Source organism: Spermophilus citellus, assembly GCF_964194105.1.
Source record: "Spermophilus citellus genome assembly, chromosome: 8".
In the NCBI taxonomy this organism is placed as follows: Eukaryota; Metazoa; Chordata; class Mammalia; order Rodentia; family Sciuridae; genus Spermophilus; species Spermophilus citellus.
Window position 1 is genome coordinate 3,392,796 of NC_138189.1, and position 20,905 is coordinate 3,413,700.

The window sequence follows — 20,905 nt, forward strand, 5'->3', positions numbered from 1 at the left end:
AAGACCCCGGCGTGGCAGGGCCATTCCTCCAAGTCTGAGGCGAGCAGGGCCGGCCCTCCACATGGGTGCTGCCACCTTCTCGCCAGTCTACGCGTGATCTTGCTACGTCCTCTGTGTCCCCATTTCCCCTTTCAAAATCAGCTGCCACCATTGTCACTGTGTGTGCTCTGGGCACCGTAGGACGGTGTGGGGTGTGTAAGCAGCGTGGATTGAGCAGGCCGGGAGGTGGCTTGCACTTTCATCTCCTTGAACCTTTAACGGATTTTGATCAACATCATAGGTGTCGTGTCCCTAAGGAGCTGAGTCGTTTCAACAGAGGAACGCCGTTTCCCCTTTAGAGGACACCGGTGCTGTTGGCCAGGGCCTCCCCCTGACCTGGGCCTGAGCATGCCTTGGGGGCCTGTCTCTGGATGCAGCCACATTCTGAGGTCCAGAGTTGGGGCCCCAACAGGAGTTTTGGGGGCCCCACGTGGCCTCCTGGGTCCCGCTCAGATCCTCTCAGGACAGCCAGTCAGCCGTCTTGCTTCCCCTGCCCTCCCCAGGGGACACGGCTCGCAGGCTCTGGGGCTGCCCGGGACCCCCAGCACTGTGTTCTGGTCTGTTCCTCCACCTGAGGCCAAGAGCCACTGTCCTAGTGAGCTCCTGCCTGGGGGACACAGGCTCTGACTGTCCTAGTTAGGTGCCTCTGTCCACCTCGCGGTGCCCCCAGGGCCAGAGCAGGGAGCCCCTCACTCAGCCGATGCCCTGCTCTGACTCTCAGCCTCCAGGGCTCAGGAGTTTCAGCAAGTGACAGGCCTGTGGCAGTTGGGGTGGGCGTGCTGGGAAGGGGTGCAGCCATCGGGGCCTCGGAAGCCCAGGTGTGCGGTCCCAGCACTCGGGAGGCGGAGGGAGGACCACTGAGCCCAGGAGACTGAGGCCAGCCTGGCGACATAGCGAGACCCCTCCCCAAGATAAAAAAAAAAAGAATGAAAAAAAAAGGAAAAGAGACCCTGAGCAGCCTGGGCCACCAGACTTGGGTGCGGTGTGTCTTCCATGTGCACCAGCACAGTCATACCAAGTCATGGGACGGTGCTCTCTGTCCATGCTGCAGTCCAGGCCTGGGTCCCACAGGCTCTGCTCAGCCCTGAACTCAGGGCAGGACTTGCACCCGACAGAGACCCGTCTGAGAGCAGCATGCTTCTGGGTGTCCCCTGCATTGTCCAAGTGGGTCAGGTCATTTGTCCCCAGCACCACTCGTGGGAGCTGCTGCGAACCCCAGAGAACACTTCAGCCAGAGTCCACTCTCCATGTTCAAGGTCACAGTCGGGGAGAGCTACCCAGGGAGTCCCGGACAATCCCCCCACTCAGTTTTCCCATCTGTGGCTGCCAGGTCCAGTTTCTAGGGGTCACCGTGGCCACGCAGGGTGCTCAGTTTGCAGAGGGTCCTCGTGAGCCCAGTTCCCGGGACGGGTGAGTGGTACTGTCAGGACAGAGGAGGCCTGGTCAGGGCCCGCAGGACGGGGGTCTTCACAGGGGGTGGGCAGAGACGGTGGTAGCCAGGTCTGGCACTGGGGCTGCAGAGGGTAGCTCTGGGGCGTGTGGATCACAGAGTGGGGACAGATGGGCTAGGAAACCAGGCGGGTGGGCTTGGGCACTGGTCAGGGCAGAGCTGGGCTCTGTCAGCCATGGGGAGCCACAGAAAGTTCCAGGCAAGGCAGGGCCCCAGGGAGAGGGTGCAGCGTAGGTGTTTGTGCCCAAGGCCACCACCTGGTTACTCTGCCATCCTCCCAGAGTTGTCCTGGGGACCCCATCATCCCGACTGTCCCTGCTATGGTCTCCATGGGACTCAAGGGGACACTCCCCAGCTGGGCTGATGGAGAACTTTCCTGACCTGTGAGACTTAAGAGGCCAACTCAGGTTGGACACTGGGAGGGCCAGGGGCCTGCCCTGGGCTGTCCAGCAAGGCAGAGCCGCCCTGAAGCTGGGACGAGCTCCCGAGGCTGCTGCTGCCCACCCTTGGCTCCTCCCCAGCACCTGTGGGGCTGGGCACAAGGCCATCCGAGCCTGGTGACTGTGTGGTGAGCTTGTGGCCTGGTGTCCCTCTCTCAGATCCTCATGTCACCAGAGGTCGGGTCAGCTGGGACCTTCCTGGACAGATGGCAGGACTGAGACTGGCAGGACTGGCCTCCCCATTGCCCTGGGCCCTAGACCACACCCAGGCCTCGTGAAAGGTCACCCCTGCCCCCCGTTGCTGTGGGCCTTCTGCAGGAAGCTGGGGGATTGAGGGCTTCATCCCTCCGACCCTCCTTGAGCTCCACCTTGAGTCCGGGTGCGGTCAGCCGGCCTTCAGTCCACCTCCTCCCACATGGAGCCACGGGGCCAGCAGGAGCTGCAGGGGCTTAGCAGAGATGCCCACGTGGGAACGGGCAGGACACCCTGGGCTCGCGGCCAGCAGGACCAGTTTATGGTTGCACAGGCAGAGGGCATGACCCACCCACGGGCACGGGAGCACCTGTCACTGGGCATGGGAGCACTGAGGGTCATGTGCAGCCTGGGCAGGGTCAGAGTCCTACCTGAGTGGAGCGGAGGGGACGGGACTGCATATGAAGACCAGGGAGTGGAAATCAGGTGACCCTGCTGCGTTAGACCCCAGTGGGTGGCTGGAAGGAGAGAGGCCTGCAGTGGAATTCTCACTCTACCCTCCTAGCTGTGTGGCTTTAGACTGGCTGGTTCACCTCTCTGAGCTGGGCCAACTGGACCTAAGACTCCCTACCTCCCAGGTGGCTGCCAAGGTTTCAGGGAGGCTCACTGCCTCTGGGCGCTGTCGTCCCTTGGCCCAGATGGAGGCGCCTCTCTGAGCCCGGCTGTGCAGGGTAGCGATTCTCTTCTTGGAGAGCTCTGGGCAGGCTGGCGGAGTGGGAGGGGAGTGTGGCCCCCGGCCCACCCTGCCTGGTCTACACGGGGAGTGTCGTCCCTGTGTGGTCTACACGGGGAGTGTCGTCCCTGTGTGGTCTACACGGGGAGTGTCGTCCCTGTCTGGTCTACACAGGGAGTGTTGGAGGGATAAGGACGTGCTGGGAGCCAGGAGCCGCGGCCTGGGGACCTGGACTTCCCGGTGGACGGGTCTCAGCAATGTGACTCTGGTGTCTGCTGTGGGCTTTGCCTCGAGCACAGAGATGCTGCCGTAGGTAGCATCAGGTTTGGGGTCCAGACCTTCCAGAGTGGAGACCCCTCTCCCGTGAGCTCACCCTGCCGGAGGCACCCGCTCGTGCACATGCTGAGGAGATGTCCTGGGGCCGAGCGGGGGCTGCAGCCCTCTGGAGGGGACGCTGTTCTTCCCATGCCTGGAGCGCAGGCACACGGTGCGACACCACGGGCCCTGCCGAGCTCAGGGGTCAACAGTCCCTCTGTAAGGGCCATCTACACACTCCCTGTAAGTACAGGGGCACTTACAGACCCCTTGCAGAGTCCCCAAGGCCCCGGGGAGCCACCGATTGTGGTAGAGCACTTGATTGGGTAGGGGCAGGGCGGGGAGCAGCCAGCCTGGCAGAGAGTGTGGCGTGCTCTGGGCGTCACCCAGGGGCGGCAGAGCCTGGCGGAGCAGTGCTCTGAGGTCAAGTGGCTTCCTGGCTCTCTGTGGCTCCATAGCAAACCTCAATGGCGTGAAGCACCCATGACACCCACAGGCTCTGAGGGCCAGATGCTCAGAAGGGGCACGGTGGTGAGTGTGACTTCCGCAGCGTCTGTGAGGGGTGCCTGAGGAATGGGGCCCTCTGGAGGCACCTTTGTCACGCCTGGTGGGTGACAGCAGCTGGCGGCTCGGTGGCTCTCTGCCCAGAGCAGCTCCTGGCCTCTGTGTGTGGTCGCGCCTAGGGCTGGTTTGGGTTCCTCACAACATGGCTGCTGAGCATCTTAAGAAAGCAAGGCCGAGTCTGTGGCGTGTTGTGACCTTGCGGAGGCCACCTGGTGTCATTCCTGTCATACTCTTTAGGTCTGGGGCCTACCACTTTCTGGAAGAAGGGCCAAGGCTGTGTTGTGGGGACTCCCACGGTGCCCTACAGAGCGGGGAAGGGCCTTGCAGGGCGCACTGGGCGAGATGGAGTGGGTGACCCAGGGGCCCAGCTGCTGCTCAGCAGGTGGGGGCGGGGACATCCTCTGTGCTGGGCACCAGTGTTGCCGGGTGAGCTGGGAGGACGGCAGCCCCCACCCTCAGGGGAGGCAGACCTCAAGGACGTTCAGGGGACAGTGAGCGTGGAGGGTGGTGCATTCACCCGGCACCCCTGCTGCTGGCCAGGCCAGCCCTGGGCAGGGCACTGAGGACCAGGGCAGGGCCAGAGCCCTCAGGGTGGGTCTGGGGCGGGCAGGGGCCCCGCAGGGCGAGTGGGAGAAGCCGTCTGGGAGGGAGATACTTTCCCTCAGCTCTGTCTGCAAGCACCAGAGCTCAGGCCCTTTGTCCATTCTTAGGACCTGGGGGCAGAGCTGAGCAGACCGCCATCCTCAGGAGCCCACTGGCCGGGTCAGAGGTCTGTGGGAGGAACTGGAATCTGCTCTGGGAACTGGGATGAGGTCTGGCCTCCCAGGTGCTGGGGAGCAGCCCACAGGGAGCTAGAGGGCGTGTGGGGTGCCCACCTGGGCCTGGGCCTGGGCCTCAGGCATCACTGATGCCCGAGCTTCTGCCTGTGGTGTGTCACATCTGTCCCACCTCCGAGCCGTGAGTGGAACGGCTTGGGGACGTGGACCTCGTTGCCTGCGCCCAGCCTGGGCGTGCGGGAGCCCAGCAGGAGTGGGGACAGTGCGTCTTTCCGAGTGGAGGGCTGAATGGGGCCCAGAGCCGGCGGCACCCAGGCTGACGGCCTTGCAAGAACGGGGCCAGCGCTGGAGCAGCTCCCTGGGCTCGGGTTATAATTAGCCGCCAGCCCTAAGTAGGTTAGGAGCGGGCGCGTGTGACCTGGCATGGTTTCCTAACAAGTGACACGGAGGGCCATAGGCGAGGCGTGGCCCAGTCTGCCACCAGACTCGACTCACACAGTGCTGTCGGGGTGAGGGGCTCCGAGCCCTGGGGGGCGCCTGGAGGGCACCTGAGGGTGAGGCTCAGGCGCAGGCACCTCTGGGCGGTTCACTCCACACTGAGATGGCTGGAGGGGCAGCGATGGTGCCCAGCAGGGGCGGCTCCTCACTCCCTGTGCCCTGGATGTCCCCCCAGGACTGGCCGAGCACTGGGAGGGGCCAGGTCAGCTCAGGCCTCCCCAGCCCCGGCTTAGGGAAACAGACTCTCAACCTGGCCATGCCAGGGGCCCTTCAGGGCCAGGGAGGCAGACAGGCCGTGGGCAGCAGCCACCAGGTGGCCAGGGCGGCACCCAGACTACCCCTCAAAGTCTGCTGCTGCTGTCCCTGGTGCCCGTCCTCCCCGGGACTCTAGTGCGTCACCTCCTCTTGGAGCCCTCCGGCCTGCACACAGGGCCCTTGGCTGCGGCACCTGCCTGTGGCCTGCTGGTTGACAAGGTTAGAGAGAAAGATCTGGAGGAGGCCGTCGCTGGGCACCCACAGCCCTGGGTGAACTGCCTCAGGAGTGGACGTGTGCAAGCCGGGTCCTGGGGAGCTCATCAGGTCACCTCAGCACTGCTGGGCAAGTCGGAACTGCCAACCCGCCGTTCACACAACTCATGGACACTGGGTCACTCGGAGGCCACCTCTGCTGGGCTGTCCCACGTCCCTGAAAAGAGCACACAGGACCCGTCTCACCCACAGTGGCTTGTCCCAGCCCCCCAGAAGAAGAGCAGGGAGGAAGAACCTGGGGGCCCAAGGCCTGCTGGGCTCAGACCACAGTGGCCCTTGGAGGAGGGGCGGCAGAGCTGCGTGGACGCCAGGCAGAAACGAAGTTGAGACCCCAGGACTCGGGATGGAGGGGGCTCCGCTGTTCACTCAGTGAGAGAGGAGTCCCTGGGGGAGAAGGGCCTGGCCCTGCCTTGTGCCCCAGCCTGGGTGCCCCCTCCTGTCCCCCCACCCTGCGTGGTGGCCAGCCGATCTTCTGTGCTGCAGACCAGGGGGGGCGAGCGGTGGGGGCATCAGACAACCCTGGGCTGGGGCCCTGTGGGAGGTGACAGACGGTACCTGGGGACAAGGCATGGACCCCGAGAGTGAGCAGGCCCAGCGCTGTCCCACCCACACGGGTCTCCCTGGGGCCTGGGGCAGCTCAGGGCTCTGAACGAGCCTCAGGTGTGTGGGGGGGAAGCAGGGAAGGAGCCGCCCTGCTCACCTGGACCCTCGTTGCTGCGGCCTGTGGGGGACTGCCCTCCCGAGTCCTGCGGACGAGCGGCTGTTCCCGGCGGAGGTTGCCGGGGGCTCAGCACCATGAGGATGGGCTGCCGACGGGGGAGGCAGGGCCTGGGGTCTCGTGAAGGGAAGGGCCAGCACCCCGCGTGTGCTGCGGAGGCGTCACCGCCGGCCTCCAGGTCTGACGACTGGAAAGCACAGGGGCAGCTGTGGGTGTCCTGCACAAGGCGGGAAGGCACAGCCTGGGGCCAGAGGACGTTGGGGGCTGGAGAGGTCAGAGGGCAGGAACCAGGAGCCCGTGTGCCTTCATCTGGCGCCTGGAGGCTCCCCGGCCGGTCGGGGCTGAGAGCGGCCTCCACACCCATACGGTGGCTGGCGGAGGCTGGGGTCTGGGCTGGGCTGGTCCTGCTCAGTTCCAGGACTGTGCACGGCTGAGTGGAGAACTAACGGCCCCCGAGGTCAGCGTCACCTCCCAGCCAGGTCACGGCAAGGATCTGGAACGAGCACCTGCTGCCCCCAACGAGCAGCACCCAGGGTCAACACAGCACCGCCCTCTCGGTCCCGTCCCTCCTGGCCCTGCCTGTCCCTCCGGAAGGTGGACCCCACTGTGAGGCACAGCTGGAACACTGCCCCACAAAGCCAGTCCTCAGCAGAGACGTGGCCTGGAGAACCGTGGGCCAAGGGCCACCCAGGGCCAGTGGCAAGTGAACCCGGGTGGGCCGCTTGTTGGCAGAGACGAGCTGCCGTGGCAGAGCCGGGTGCCCTGCAGGGGTCCAATGTGCGCTCTCTGGCCATTAACAGAGTGTCCGGACCTCCGGGCCTTCCCCACCCAGCCTCTGTGCCCTGGAGAGAGCTCCACCCAGCTGCTGCCCCTGGGCACCTGGCAGCCCGCAGAGGGCACTGCCTGCCTCGGTGGGTGGCACACACCTCCTAGGCCAGGCCCGTCCTCAGGTGGGGAGACTGAGGCTTGCAGAGTTACATCAGCTTTCTGGCATCTGATTGGGCCTGTGGCTCTGTAGAGCAGGTGTCCCCCTGGGGGACAAGCAGGGCGACCTGTCATGGCCCCTGTGGCGGTGGGTGCGAGAGCCCTCCCCTCCTGGCGTAAGGAGCAGCCGTGCTTCTCCCCCTGGAGGCTGCCCAGGGCCGGGGTGTCGTTATCCTGGGACCTGAGTGTCACAGCCCCTGGGTGCTGACTGTCACACAGCGTTTACAGTCTGTGCTGTCATCACCGCGAGAGCCTCGTCAACCCAGTATCCAGGCTGCCTTGAATTAGGGGCAGGAACCCTGTTTGCGGCTGGGCCTTGGCGGGCTTCCTCCTTTTTAAATTGAGAGGGAAGGGAGATAGATGGCGTTTGTCGGCTCTGCCCACAGAAAGTGTGGGAATCGCCACACGTCCCCCTGCACCCAGGTCCCCTGTTGCTAGTGTCTTGCGCTGGTGCGGCCGGTGGGTCCTGGCTTCCGAGACAGTGCTGGCTGGCCGTTGTTCACCAAGGTCCACGGTCCACTGTGCCTTAGGTCCTAAGAGTTTGGACAGATGCAGAATGACCTGTGTCCACTGCTGCAGTATCACACGGAGCGGGGCCGCTGCCCTGAAGGCCTTCTCTCCACCAGTGTGTCCCCCGCCATCCCCTGGCCACGCTGTGTTCCTGCTGCCCGTGGGCTTGCCGTTTCCAGAGCGTCCTGGTTGGAGTCACCCAGCTTGCAGCCTCTTCAGGGTGCCTCCTTCCCTCGGTGTCATGCTGTTAAGGTCCCTCGTGTCCCTCCATAGCACCACAGCACGTTGCCCTTATGGCTGAGTTACGTGCCACCGAGCGGGCGCCCCGTGGCATGTGCACCCCTCACCTGGTGGGACACCTGAGGCCCTCTGTTAGTGGGCAGTCTGCACGTGCAGGCTTGGGGGTGCTGGGAGGCCTGGCCCAGCTGACAGACAGGTGGCGATGGCTGTCCCCCCACGCAGACCTCATGCCCAGGTGCACCCCACCTGCAGTCAAGGAGCAGGCAGCCCTGTGGCCTGGGGAAGCCCCGAGTGTGTCCCAGAGGCAGGGCCATGGTGGCCCCCACAGGGAGTGAGGTGAGGAGGGGCGGGCCTCCCTGAGGAGCAGTGGGCCCCGGAGCCTGGGCCTGCGGACCCTGAGCAGCCTTCAGGGCAGGCAGGAGGCTGGGCTCTTGGGGACCAGAGCTGTGGGGCGGCCCTCTGGAGCTCTGGCTGAGGAGGAGGGTGTGCTCAAGGCACAGCGGCTGCTGCCCGGGAGGGGCAGATGTCACCATGGCCCAGGCATGTGGACGTCTAGTTTGAGATTCTGGAAGACGCAGCAGGCTCTCTCACGTGGATCCGGGCCGTGGGTGCTGTTCACAGGTCTTGCCAACCGCGGTCTCTGGAAGAGCCTTCTGGGGCCAGCTTCAGCCCTCCCGGGCCAGGCTCCATCTGGGGTGTGGTTTCTGAGCTGATCAGAATGTCTAGTCCCTACTTCCCCAAAGCAGCCCTCTGATGGGACAGCCCAGGAGCTGGCCCACCAGGCCAGACTCACAGAGGTGGCCTTTGGGCGACATGACCGGGCCAGCCCTTGCTGACGGGGGCCACAGTCTGCAGGTCTGATGTCTGGGAATCATTTGGAATCACTGAAGATATTTTAGGAATAAAGTGACTGGGTCCCTGAAGGGCGAACTTGGGCAGGGCTCAGGGGAGAGTGCTCTGCGCACCTCCTGCACCTGCGGGGGAAATAGCTTCTTGTGGCCTCGGTTTCCACCTGTGAGATGGGCAACCACCTGGCTTCATGGGGGTGGCAGGAGGCCGAGCAACCCTGACCCACCCCTGGCACGGGCTGGTGGGCAGGAGGGTTCCAGAACATGGAGCAAGCCACAATTCATGCCCACACGCTGTCCCTGGCTGCCTTCTGCACCCAGAGCCTGGGCTGGGCCAGGTGGGGGACCAGTGTCCGTCCTGAGCCCTGAGCTATGGGAGGCAGGAGGTGGCCCTGCTGGGGGGCACCATGTCCTGGCAGCTTTGCTCGGGCCCTTTATGACTTGAAAGGCTGTTTTCTCCAGCAATCGTGTGCACCCTCTGGCCACCAGCCTTCCCTCGACCTTCAGGGCAGCCTGCCCAGCTTCCAGTTGTGAGGCTTGGTCTTGGGGAGGCTGGCTGGCGGGCTGAGCCACACCCGGCCCTGCACCCCCGGGCTCTGTTCTTGGCCAGCGCCAGCTTTCTGGTCTCCACAGGCCTCCTCGTGCAGCACAGTTGGGGTGGCCCACAGAACAGCCCCGTCCTGTTGGGGGCCATGTGGAGAGACCCCAGGGCATGGCCCCATGTCCTCCTTCTGCTGCCGTGGCTGGCAGGCCACGTCCCTGAGCCTTAGTTTATGCAGCAGCAGCAGCAGCAGCACAAGGTGATGGCGCTTTGCAGGCTGCCTTACAGAGCAGCTGTGCCCCGGGAAGCTCATGATGCCTGATGTCAGCCACGGAGAAGACAGGAGCCAGGAGGAAGCACACAGGGCCTCGCGGGGTCTTGTGCATGCTGACCTTGCAGTGCCCGACGGTGGCCATGCTAGGAATGAGCCCCCTGCAGGGGCACAAGGCTCACACCTCACAACACCCCTGAGGGAAACCTGCACCAAGAGGAGGGGCCCTCACGTCGCAGTGTCTATTCCTGCCACCAGAGGGCAGCACCACGGCCGCGGACCTTGCAGACAGAGGCCCCAGCTGCATGGGCTGGACAGGTGGGCGGAGTTGCAGCCTGTGAATCATGCCCTTAAAATAGCCCCCCAAGTGCAGAGATGTTTCCACGGCCTGGACACTGGTGAGGTCAGCCTGTGTTCTCCCGATAACGCAGGTCATTGTGTACTGAGCGCTGCTTGTTGGCTGGGCTGGTTGCTAGGCAGATGGCTTTGCCCGTGGTCCTAGCTTCCTGCCTGCCACCCCCGGCCAGGCAATGTGAGCAGAGGGTGGGTGATGGGTGACAGGACAGACAGATGGATGGACAGGAGGCTGGGGGTCCAGGGACACAACCCTTGAGGCTGCGTCCTGGGCCACTGACCCCACAGCCCGTGCTGCCCCCCAGGAACCTGAAACTGACCTTTCTCTTTTCCTGAGCTTGAGCCAGGCTCCAGCTGAGACCCTTGCCTTGCTCATGGAGGACAGACAGCCTGTTGTCCTTTGTGTCCCTAGTGGCTGAGGACATAACAGAGCCATATCACCCCACCCACCACCTCTGGTTGAGCTCAGATGGGACAGGGGTGACTCACTGGGACGTCACCTCCAGGAGCCCCTGTACTGCCTGGAGGAGGTGCCATCTGGGGCTTTGGGGGGCGCCTGTTCTGCACTGAGCTGCTTGGGCCCAAGCCCAGGAGGCAGACGGAGCTCTCCGCTCGCCCCACCAGCTTCACGGACAGGAGAGCAGGCGGCTCCCGAGGCCTGCGGGGAGGGGCTGTGGGCAGGCTGTGCCCATGCAGGGAGTGTCCGGCTGCCCCCAGGGCGGTGGAGGCTCACAGGACCTGGCTGGGCTCTGCTCCATCTGTTCTGCTGTGTAGCTTCTTGGCCTCTTAAGAGGCCAGGTGGGGTGGACACTGAGCGCTGGGTGCCTAGGGCCACCTGAGTTGGTTTTCAGGGTGCTCGCCTCCTTCCTGCACCTGTGTCTCCAGGCCACACCTTACCTCGTCCCCAGGCAGCTGTGTCCTCAACCTTGAGCTACCCAGTATCCGTGTCCTCAGAAGGCCTGCTGTCCCCCGAATGACCTGGCTCCCTCCTGGCCCGTCTGTGGTCAGCCTCCCTCTGGGGCAGGCTCTGCAGAGGAGCACAGTCCTGCCTGTCCTGGCCACAGGTGGCTGCTGGCAGTGGGCCCTCGGAGCCGCGGGGCGGGCTGGAGCTGGGGAGCCGCCTCGTCTGGGCCTCGGTTCCTTGACTGTCCCTGCAGGGAGGGGACCACGGGGCCTGGAGTCCCCAGCTGGTGTTCGGTCTTCTCATGCAGATACGTGAGCACCAGTCCTGTGTCTGGGCCGAGTGCGCCAGTCCCTCAGAACTGGGCCAGAGCCCCGGCCTGTGGCCACCTGTGGGTTCAGCTGCAGCTGGGTGGCAGTGGCCCTGCCCCTGTGAGCGTCCATGGCACCTGCAGCCCAGGAGAGGGGAGGGTCTCTGCCTTTGGGCGACCCTCTTAGGAGGGTGGGGCCAGTGCCCTGGCCTCTCTCCTCAGCGGTCGAGCTGGGCAGTCCTCCAGGTCTGGGCCCAGCCACCCCCCACGGTGACCTGCTCAGTAACACTGGGCTCCTGGCTCTGTCTTCCCTGTCCCACCTCCTCGCCCCTCACTCTTTCTTGACACCTGGGACCCCCCAGATATGCCACCTGCACCCCCAGCCTCTCGACCCAGCCTCAAGGGATGGAGACCAAGACCAGAAAAGTGGGCACAAGAGGGTCGTGGAAATACGTGGAGGTGAGCCACGGGGACAGTCGGCACGTGACGTGGCCCCCTCTGCAGCGGCTCTGAGAAGTTGGCGGATGCCCCTGCAGTGGGGGCGGGGCAGCCGCAGTGGAAAGGGAGGCTCCAGCTGGGTCTGGAGGCTGTCGGCCTGGAGGCTGGGGCTCTGGGAAGGAGCCTGCTCCTGGGTGGCTGGTGAGGGGCGTATCTGGGCTCCTCTGCCTAGTCTAGAATTGGAAGCAAGGGCAAATGGTAGGGTGGCTGTGGGCTCGTCATCGGGCTGTGCCATCTCGGACGACTGCTGCAGAGCTGTCCTTGGACCCTGGGTTGTCCCTAGAGATGGTGCCTGTCCTCCTGTGAGTGTGCTCTGTCAGGTAGGCCTCCTGGCTGTGCCATAGCCAAGGGATGGATTCTAGCAGGGCGCAGGCCATGGTCCCACCTGTTTCCATGTGTGGCCTGGCTCCGCCTGTGTCCCCTGGCTCTCATTATGATCACAGAAAGCTTTTGGCACAGGGTTTGGTCCAGGGAGCTCCCTGGGGGCAGCTTCTGGACATGGTAGATCTGGCCCACCCAAATGAGGGGTGGTCAGCAGATGGGATGGGGTGAGGCAACTTGGCCTCTCCCCAGAGCCCCCAGTCTGACAGCTTGCCTGCTGTGCCAGGGACCTGTGGCCGCCATATCAGATGCCCACAAATGAGGGTTTAAAACAACACCAGGTCATGACCTTGCCGTGCTGGACGTCAGATGCCTGACCCGGGTCACACAGGCGGTAGAGCCCAGGCTAGCACTCCTGGGCTCGCTGCCCTTCCACTGTCTTGGAGGCTAGAATGTAGCTCCTCTGGCCCTTCCACAGCCTCATCTCCGCTGACCACACTGGGAGGAGGTGTCCTTGATGTCAGGGCCCCGGGCTGATGCTGGGCAAGCCGGGAGCGGGCTCTTCTCCTGTCCAGCTCCTAGAAGACATGCCTGCTCAGCTGCTTCTGCTACGGAGGGGATTTGTGCACAGGGCTGGAGACCAGAACCCACACTTGGGCATCTGGCCACATGCCCCAGGCCACACCCCTGTGCTTGTCTGACCTTGGACCTCTGACCTCCAACCTCTGACCTCCTCAGTCCCTGTGAGTGGTTCCCTTGGGCAGGTGCATTGACACACTGAGCCCCAGCTGCACATGGCCTTTCTTGGCCAGCGATGCTGCTGCTCCTGCATCTCCCCACCCCGCCCGCAGACCCACTGTGGCACCTGCCTGCGCCCAGTGGGTCTGCAGCTCCTCCGCCTAACCAATCCTCCCTCTGGCTCCAGAGCTGGGCAGCTCCCCTGAGCCTCCACCTGCCAGCGCGGCTGCCTGGGGCTCCTCTCCTGCCCTGGCTGCCCTGGTGACCCTGGGTGGCCCAGCATGCGGTGCTCTGGCCTCCCTGCCCGGGGGGGGGGGGGATGCCGATGAGGAAGGCAGGGAGCGGCCGGGTGCCCGCGGTCGGCCACAGTGCCATCACGCAGCCCTCATCCCTGGCTCCCAGCGCCTCCTTATACCCTGCACTGTGGCCAACCTTAAGGGGACAGCGAGGATACGCAGACCCATGTCCTGGGACCCAGAAGACACACGCACAAAGGTCCCCTGGGAAGTGCTGCTGCACTCACAGAGCAGAGGCCCGACCCCTGCAGAGGCTGGGAGCTCGCTGGGGAGGAGCCCGAGGCCCGCTGGGAAGGTCCTGCCTGGGGGAGCAGCAGGGCTGGGCCGCCTTTGGAGGGCAGCAACGTTCTGGTCACTCAGGCGAGGGGCCAGGATGCTCGTGGCGTGGGGCTCATTGCAGGTGACCAGGTGGCTTTGGCCCTCAGGGTTGCCACCTGTCACATGCTCTGACTCTTCACTGGTCCCAGGCAAGAGCGGGCCAGAGTCCCTCCTGGATGCCTGGGGCGCTGGGCGGCCACCCACCCTCTAACACCCTGCTTTCTCTGTCCACAGTGTCACAGCCGCAGGCCGCTCACAGCCCCCTGGAGCAGCCACCGGCCACCGCGATCCTGTGCACCACGTGTGGCTCCGTGTGCAAGGGGGAGGTGCTGCGGGTGCAGAGCAAGTACTTCCACATCAGGTGCTTCGTCTGCAAAGGTGAGTGCCCGCCGCCAGCCCGCAGCTGGGGCTGCGGCCTTCCCACCCAGCCAAGGGCGCCCCACCCGGCCGGGGAGTGCCACTGTTTTGTTCCCAGTGAAGAGCCCTGTTTTTTTTCTCTAGTTGTGAGAATGCCGTGAGCAACATGCTGAAGGCAAATAACCAGACAAGATGAACGGGAACAGAACCCCGGGGGTCTCTCTCCGCTGCCAGTCCCCGGACTGTGTGCGGCTGCCCTTAATTCCCTAGAGACCCATGAAACAGCCTCTGGGGACGCAAGTCAAAGCCCCAGGGTGACCCACTGACCCCAGGCCGCAGTGTGTAGGACGGACCCACCGCAGCCTCCTGACCAATCCCACGCCGGCCGCTGGGCTTGTCCAGAGCTTGGACTCTGGGCCCCTCTGTGGCCCCGACCCAGGTTGTCCCTCCCGGGTTCCTGGGGAAGTGCCCAGGGTCCTCCCCATAGGGAAAGGGGACAGCAAGCACAGGGGAAGCCCTTTCCCACCCACAGGCCTCGCGTCCCCCACACAGGCCACAGGGCGCAGCCACGTGAGTCCCGCTGTTGGAAGGGAAACCCAGAAGTGCCCCGGGCCACCAGCCCAGGGAGGTCGCGCACCCAGGAGGCACATAGGGCCTGGTGGGGGCTGGTGACTTGGGCACCACAGCGATCCCCCTCTTCTGGCATCTCTGAAGCCCTGAGGGGCCGGCAGGGGCAGCAGAGCCGGTCCCTTGGCAGAGGCTGGCCGCAGCCCACCCCTCAGGGCCCCATCCATGGGGGCAACCATCCCTGCCAGTCCCAGGTGTCACCTGGATCCAGGCGTCCACTGTGGGCCCTGTCAATTCTCAGGTGCACCCTGTTCCCCGGGCCCCCTCCCTCTAACAATAGCAGAGTCGGGGTCAGTGATGGGGACGTCCCTGATGACGCCCTGGGTGGTTGGAAAGGACAGTGAGGGGAAGGGCAGCCCTAGCACACGTGCAAGGAACAGCTTCCTGGGACGCGGAACAGAGGTGCCGGCGGGTGGAGGGCGACCTTTAGCGTCACCTCACACAGCACCCAGGCTCCTGTCCCCGTGGTGCCACCTCCACCACCAGGATGAGGGGACATGGGCTCCGGGGGCTTTGCCATCCCCCGCGGGCCTCCCACAGCCCAGCAGTTCTTCCTGTTCCTGAGGGCTCTCCGGGTCCTGTCTGGCCGCCTCTTGCTGACTCTGCAGGGGATGTCCCTCCGTTTCTGAGACGCGGGGCCCATCGGGTGGCCCTTCAGAGGCTGTTAGAAGGGGGACACACGTCCTCTAAAAGGCTTTCCCACCAGCTGACCTCAGGACTGCAGTGAGGAGCAGGGCCTGGCCAGCCCATCCCCCCGTGGCCCAGGCGGGCAGGTGGTGGGACGACTGTCGCCCCTTCCTGCTGACCAGGTCAGCGCAGGCCGGCCAGCACGGCCACACTCTTGGTGGGGCTCCCTGAGGCCGGCTGGGGACAGCAGTGGCAGTGGGGGCAGGAGCCTGGACACACGGGCCTGGTCCAGCCCCACCTGCCTTCCATGACCAGGGGCGGGTGCCAGGCTGGCTCTGGGGTGTGCCCAGGAGGTCCCTGTGTCCCTGCTCGGGAGTGCAGAGCCACGGAGGTCCCTGCCAGCTCTGCACACAGCCGTGTGTCCGAGCACGGGCCATCGTGGTCTTGGGCTGGCGTGTCGTCCAGGCTCCGTGGGGACACAGGTTCCCAAGCTCCTGGCGCTGGGGGTGGTGGGAAGGAGAGCCAGCTCACGGTGTCTCGCCAACATGGACATGACACCTTGACCTGAAACCTGGAGGGGCCCCACCCCACCTCAGGGCTGGTCCATTGAACAACCCAACAGGGTCACCAGGACTCAGCTTCCTTCCCTGCCCCACCCTGACTCTCCCCTCTTCCACGTCCCATCTGGGCATGACACTGGTGCCTCTCCTCAAGGTCTCAAGATGGTTGCTGTGGCTCCAACAGCCACCCTCATAGGTGGCCAGCAGCCGGGGGCTGTACAGCAGAGGGCCTTCTCCTTTTCTCGAGGTCCCCCAGACTTACCACGGCACTCGCTGGCCATTCCTGGCCCACATGGCCATTCCACTGGCCAACAGGAACAGGACAGTTGTGACTTGGCCCAGTCACGCCCATCCCGGGGCTGGGGGCACCTTACCAGTCAAACCAAAGCAGGTCGGCCAGCTGGGGATGGCCAGGCCCCGAGGAATCCTGACTCAGGTCTGTTGTGTCTGGTGCCTGCCCCGGGCATCGTTCCTGTGCCACCCTTCCCCGGGGAAGCCCAGTGGAGAAATGGCCGCTCTGGGTCCAGACTGTTGTGCGCAGCGGGTATGGCTCTTGGCCACGGAGACACCCCTGGACACCCCCTTGCGCACTGAGCACCTACTGTGTGTCAGACGCAGCTCAGTGGGGGATGCATGGGAACAAGACATCCCTGCCACGGGAGCCTTGTGTTCCCCGTGAGGAGGCAGAGGCCTGGGGGGTACAGGCCTCCCTCCCTGGAGAGGGACAGGCATGCCCTGGAGGGGTGCTGCCGGCCATGCTGGGCTGGAGCCGTTGCAGCCCAGCGTTGGGCACGGGCCGTCGTGTGGCTCGGGGGACGCCCTCCGGCTTTGCCACCTGTTGGAGGCCTGGGGCGAGCGGCCGCCTGTGGGCGCACCTTCATTGTCAGGCTGTGACAGGAACTGCCCAGGTCAGCGGTGAGGTGCAGTCACGTGGCTCTCCAGACGAGGGTGGGGGCTGCGAGCTGTCACACTGGGCCTGGACAGCTGGTGGCCCAGGGCTGAGGGGCTTCCCTGGGGCACGCGATCAGCCAGGGCACACAGTAGGCTGCTCCCTCCAGTCTGCACACGGCTCCCAAGCGCTCCGGGCCTGGAGGGGACGGGGCCGTGGTGCCCGTGCTGCCCGGGGTGGCCCCTGCTGCCTACTGACAATGGCTTCCCCGGGCCCAGCAGCCAGAGGGGGAGCCGGCGTGGCAGGAGACAAAGCAGCCCATCTCCTCCCCGCAGCGCTGCCTGCCACACTGTGGGGTGTGGGGACAAGGAGACCAGGGTAGGATGCCCGTCCTCCCCCAGGCCTAGCCCAGAACAGAGCCGGGCCCATGTAGGAACTCAGGCTGTCACCCGTCCCCTGTGCATCATGTGGAGACCACCCACCTGGTGTAGGAGGGGCCCTGGGGACGTGGACACCCCATCTGTGGTGGGGTCGAGACTTACTCAGCCAGGACAGAGGCTGGCCTGTCCCCTGCCCCCCAGATAGCCCGCCTCTCATCCCGAGCGCGCCCCTTTCCAGGAGCTTCCGTAAGCAAAGTCTACTCGAAAGGCTTCTGGCCTTTGGGCTGAGATCATGTGTGGGGACGTCCACTGCACTCCAGGCCAGGAGCCTGGCCTCAGGGGACCCGAGACCCAGGCCTGTGCCATGCTCATGGCCTGGGGAGGGTCACCCTGCTGACGCCGGGCCTGTCCCCCCCAGCCTGCGGCTGTGACCTGGCCGAGGGCGGCTTCTTCGTGCGGCAGGGCGAGTACATCTGCTCCCAGGACTACCAGCGGCTCTACGGCACCCGCTGCTACAGCTGCGACCAGTTCATCGAGGGCGAGGTGGTGTCCGCGCTGGGCAAGACCTACCACCCCGACTGCTTCGTGTGCGCCGTCTGCCGGTGAGTGGCCCCCTGGGCACGGCCCTTCCTCCTCCCCCACTGCCAACCTCCCAAGCCTGCGCCAGGCACAGAGAGGTCAAGCAACTTGTCGGGCCGCACAGCAGCCCTCCTGTCACGTCCATCTGTAGAACTACCCCACCCGACAGGCACGGGGCCTCTTCCCAGAACCCCAGCTCCTCCTCCCAGTGCCCATGCAGCCACTGCCCCACCCAGACTGAAACTCCCAGGCCTCCACACCCTGCCTCCCCTCTGCCTCGCTCCCCGTGCCATGCTGCTCCCGTGGCCCCTGAGAGAACAGCGAGCCCCTGGGCCTGGCAGAGGAGCCTCCCAGTCTGTTCCCTCCACCGGTCCCTTCAGCACCCTTGGGTGCCAGGCCCAGGCTGCCTGCTGACTGACAGGTGCACGGCCCTGCCCCGCAGTCTCCGCTGCCCAGCGCCTCCTGCAGGCTCCGCTGCCTGGCGCCTGCCCTCCCTCCTGCGGCCCCCGCTGCATGCCGTGCGGTGCCCCTGGCCCCAGGACTGTGCCCTTCTCCAGCCCGTGGCTGTGGCTGCCTGGCGGGGGTCCGGGAAGGGCAGGGGCTGCATCTCACTCCTCCCTGGCACCCGGGGCCTGGCACAGAGCTAGCATGGTGGCCACGGAGAGGGTGGGTCCTCACCCCGCTGCAGGGCCCCCTCTCCCCTCTGCCTGCTGCAGCCCCTGGGCCGAGCAGGAGCCAGCGGGCAGCTGCCCAGCCAGCCTGACCGCGCTCTCCCGGGAGGACGTTCCATTTCTAGGAAACAAAGAGGGAGAGAATAGAAGGCAGGGTCCGCTTCCTGCCCGCTGCGGCACCACACCCAGGACGGACCGGCTGTCCGCTCCAACACCCCCTGTGGTCACAGCGGGAACGCGGTCAGCTTTTGTCAGAGGATGGGGACAAGCGGAACTGGGGACGCAGGAACATGTCCCTGAAAGGGCCCTCTGTGGGCCCAGCCCGCAGGCATGGCATCGTCTGGGCTGTGGTTCTGAGTGTGGCTTAGAGACCAGGGTGGCGAGTCCCTGTGGCCTGAGAGGTCCCTCTGGATAATCCACTGTTTCACAGATGACAACAGACAGTGCTGGTGACACGGGCGTCGCGGCCTGGGATCCTCACCCACCTAAACAAGCAGAAGGTGGAACCAAACCCTGTCCATCTGCTGGCTTCAGCTACCAGAGCAGGCGGGGGTGGGGGTGGGGTGGCATCTGCCGGAAGGAGAGTGTGGCCCTGGCCCGGCCCCGGCCCAGCGGCCTCTTGAAGCTGGGCAGAGCGTGGAGTCCTTTGGGTGAGGACCGGGGAGGCAGGGCAGCGGGGAGAGCATAGCACGTGGCCGCCTCAGGTCTGTGGAGGACGCCTCTGAGGCTTGGGCCAAATACCAAGCCATGGCCACACAGAGGGAGTGGCCTGAGGTGGGCAGGGAGTGACCAGGTGGCTGCTGGTCCAGCAAGTCCAGTTCTAACCTGCTGAACCCCAAGACACAGCAGGGACCTCAGGACTTATCAGTGTGACTAAAATAGCCCTGAAGGAAGACTACGGCCATCCCCCACCAAGGGCCGCCTCAGAGGATCGTGCTGGTCTTGAGGTGGACAGGCCTACCCGGCCAGCACCCCCCACTCTGCAGGAAAATGAGATCCAGCCCACAAAACCAGAATCTGGGGTGTCCAGCACCCCAAAATGCACTGGTCCTAAGAAACGAGAACACGAGACCTCCCCAGAAGCAGACACCCAGGGAGCAGACCCCACAGGACAGTGTGGTGTGCCCTGGACCACGGCTCTGATACCATTGGTGTGGGAAGGCAAGGGCGGACAGACGCAGGAGGGCCAGGGAGGGGACGAGAAGCGGCCAGGGGTGGCAGAGGTGAGGACACAGTTCCTGAAATGAAACCCCCAGGAGGAGCCAGCAGAGGGTCAGGAGGACAGAGGAAGTTTGGTGGCATGGAGCAGCCGAGGGCTCTGGACTCAGCTCAGAGAGAAGAAGACCCGGGACAGGAAAGAGCCGGTGAAGGGAGGGGACGGACTCTCCCGCCCCTCCCTGCCGGTCCCTCTACCCATCCACCCAGGTGGACGGGAGGACAGAGTGCACTTGCAGAAATAATAGATGAAAAATTTCCAAATTTGATGAGAACCACAAACCCAAGGATCACAAAGTGCCCCAAACAGGACAAACCCCAGACCTACCACGTCCTCACAGCCACGTTGGCCACCAAGAATCATAGCTGTGACAAGAGGGGCCTCCCCGGTCCACAGAGGTGCAGCAGACCCCAGTGGCAGGTGCGCAGGCCGGAAACAGGGTGAATGGGTCCACGGAGAGGAGGAGAGAAGCTGGGAACTGCAGTCCAGCTGGAGCCAAGGAGACAGGGAGGGCCCGGCTGCTCCCGTGGACCCTGGGGCATCCCGGAGTTCTCCATGGTGGTGCCACCAGCTGGGAACCCACCAAAACCCGCGGACTTGTGCATCATGTGGTGTGTGGATACAGCGAGGGCCAAGAAAGACGGCACCCACAGACGGCACCACAGACGGCACCACAGACGGCACCCACAGACGGCACCCACAGAGGCATCCACAGAGGCTCCCACAGAGGCACCCACAGAGGCATCCACAGAGGCACCCACAGGTGGCACCCACAGACGGCACCCACAGACGGCACCCACAGAGGCACCCACAGATGGCTCCCACAGAGGCACCCACAGGTGGCACCCACAGACGGCACCCACAGACGGCACCCACAGAGGCACCCACAGATGGCTCCCACAGAGGCACCCACAGGTGGCACCCACAGGTGGCACCCACAGACGGCACCCACAGACGGCACCCACAGAGGCATCCACAGAGGCTCCCACAGAGGCATCCACAGAGGAACCCACAGAGGCACCCACAGAGGCATCCACAGAGGAACCCACAGAGGCATCCACAGAGGAACCCACAGGTGGCACCCACAGACGGCACCCACAGACGGCACCCACAGACGGCACCCACAGACGGCACCCACAGAGGCACCCACAGAGGAACCCACAGACGGCTCCCACAGAGGCATCCACAGACGGCACCACAGACGGCACCACAGACGGCATCCACAGAGGAACCCACAGAGGAACCCACAGAGGCACCCACAGAGGAACCCACAGAGGCACCCACAGAGGCATCCACAGAGGAACCCACAGAGGCACCCACAGAGGCATCCACAGAGGAACCCACAGAGGCACCCACAGAGGAACCCACAGAGGCACCCACAGAGGCATCCACAGAGGAACCCACAGGTGGCACCCACAGACGGCACCCACAGACGGCACCCACAGACGGCACCCACAGACGGCACCCACAGAGGAACCCACAGAGGCACCCACAGAGGCATCCACAGAGGAACCCACAGAGGCACCCACAGAGGAACCCACAGAGGCACCCACAGAGGCATCCACAGAGGAACCCACAGAGGCACCCACAGAGGCATCCACAGAGGAACCCACAGA

The 20,905-nt window shown here is 64.8% G+C and overlaps 1 protein-coding gene across 34 annotated transcripts in view; it reads left to right on the forward strand.

Moving 5' to 3' along the window:
* The window catches only part of ABLIM2 (actin binding LIM protein family member 2), a 134,746-nt gene that overhangs the window by 31,094 nt on the left and 82,747 nt on the right, over nt 1–20,905 (forward strand). For all 34 annotated transcript variants that reach the window (XR_014023257.1, XR_014023258.1, XR_014023259.1 and 31 more), the window contains exons 2-3: nt 13,618–13,761; nt 17,242–17,425. Coding sequence is in view for 26 of the 34 variants with exons in the window: in XM_081303723.1 (XP_081159849.1) it covers nt 13,618–13,761; nt 17,242–17,425 (328 nt within the window). In the remaining 8 variants the exon portion in view is untranslated. The remainder of the gene's footprint in view (nt 1–13,617; nt 13,762–17,241; nt 17,426–20,905) is intronic.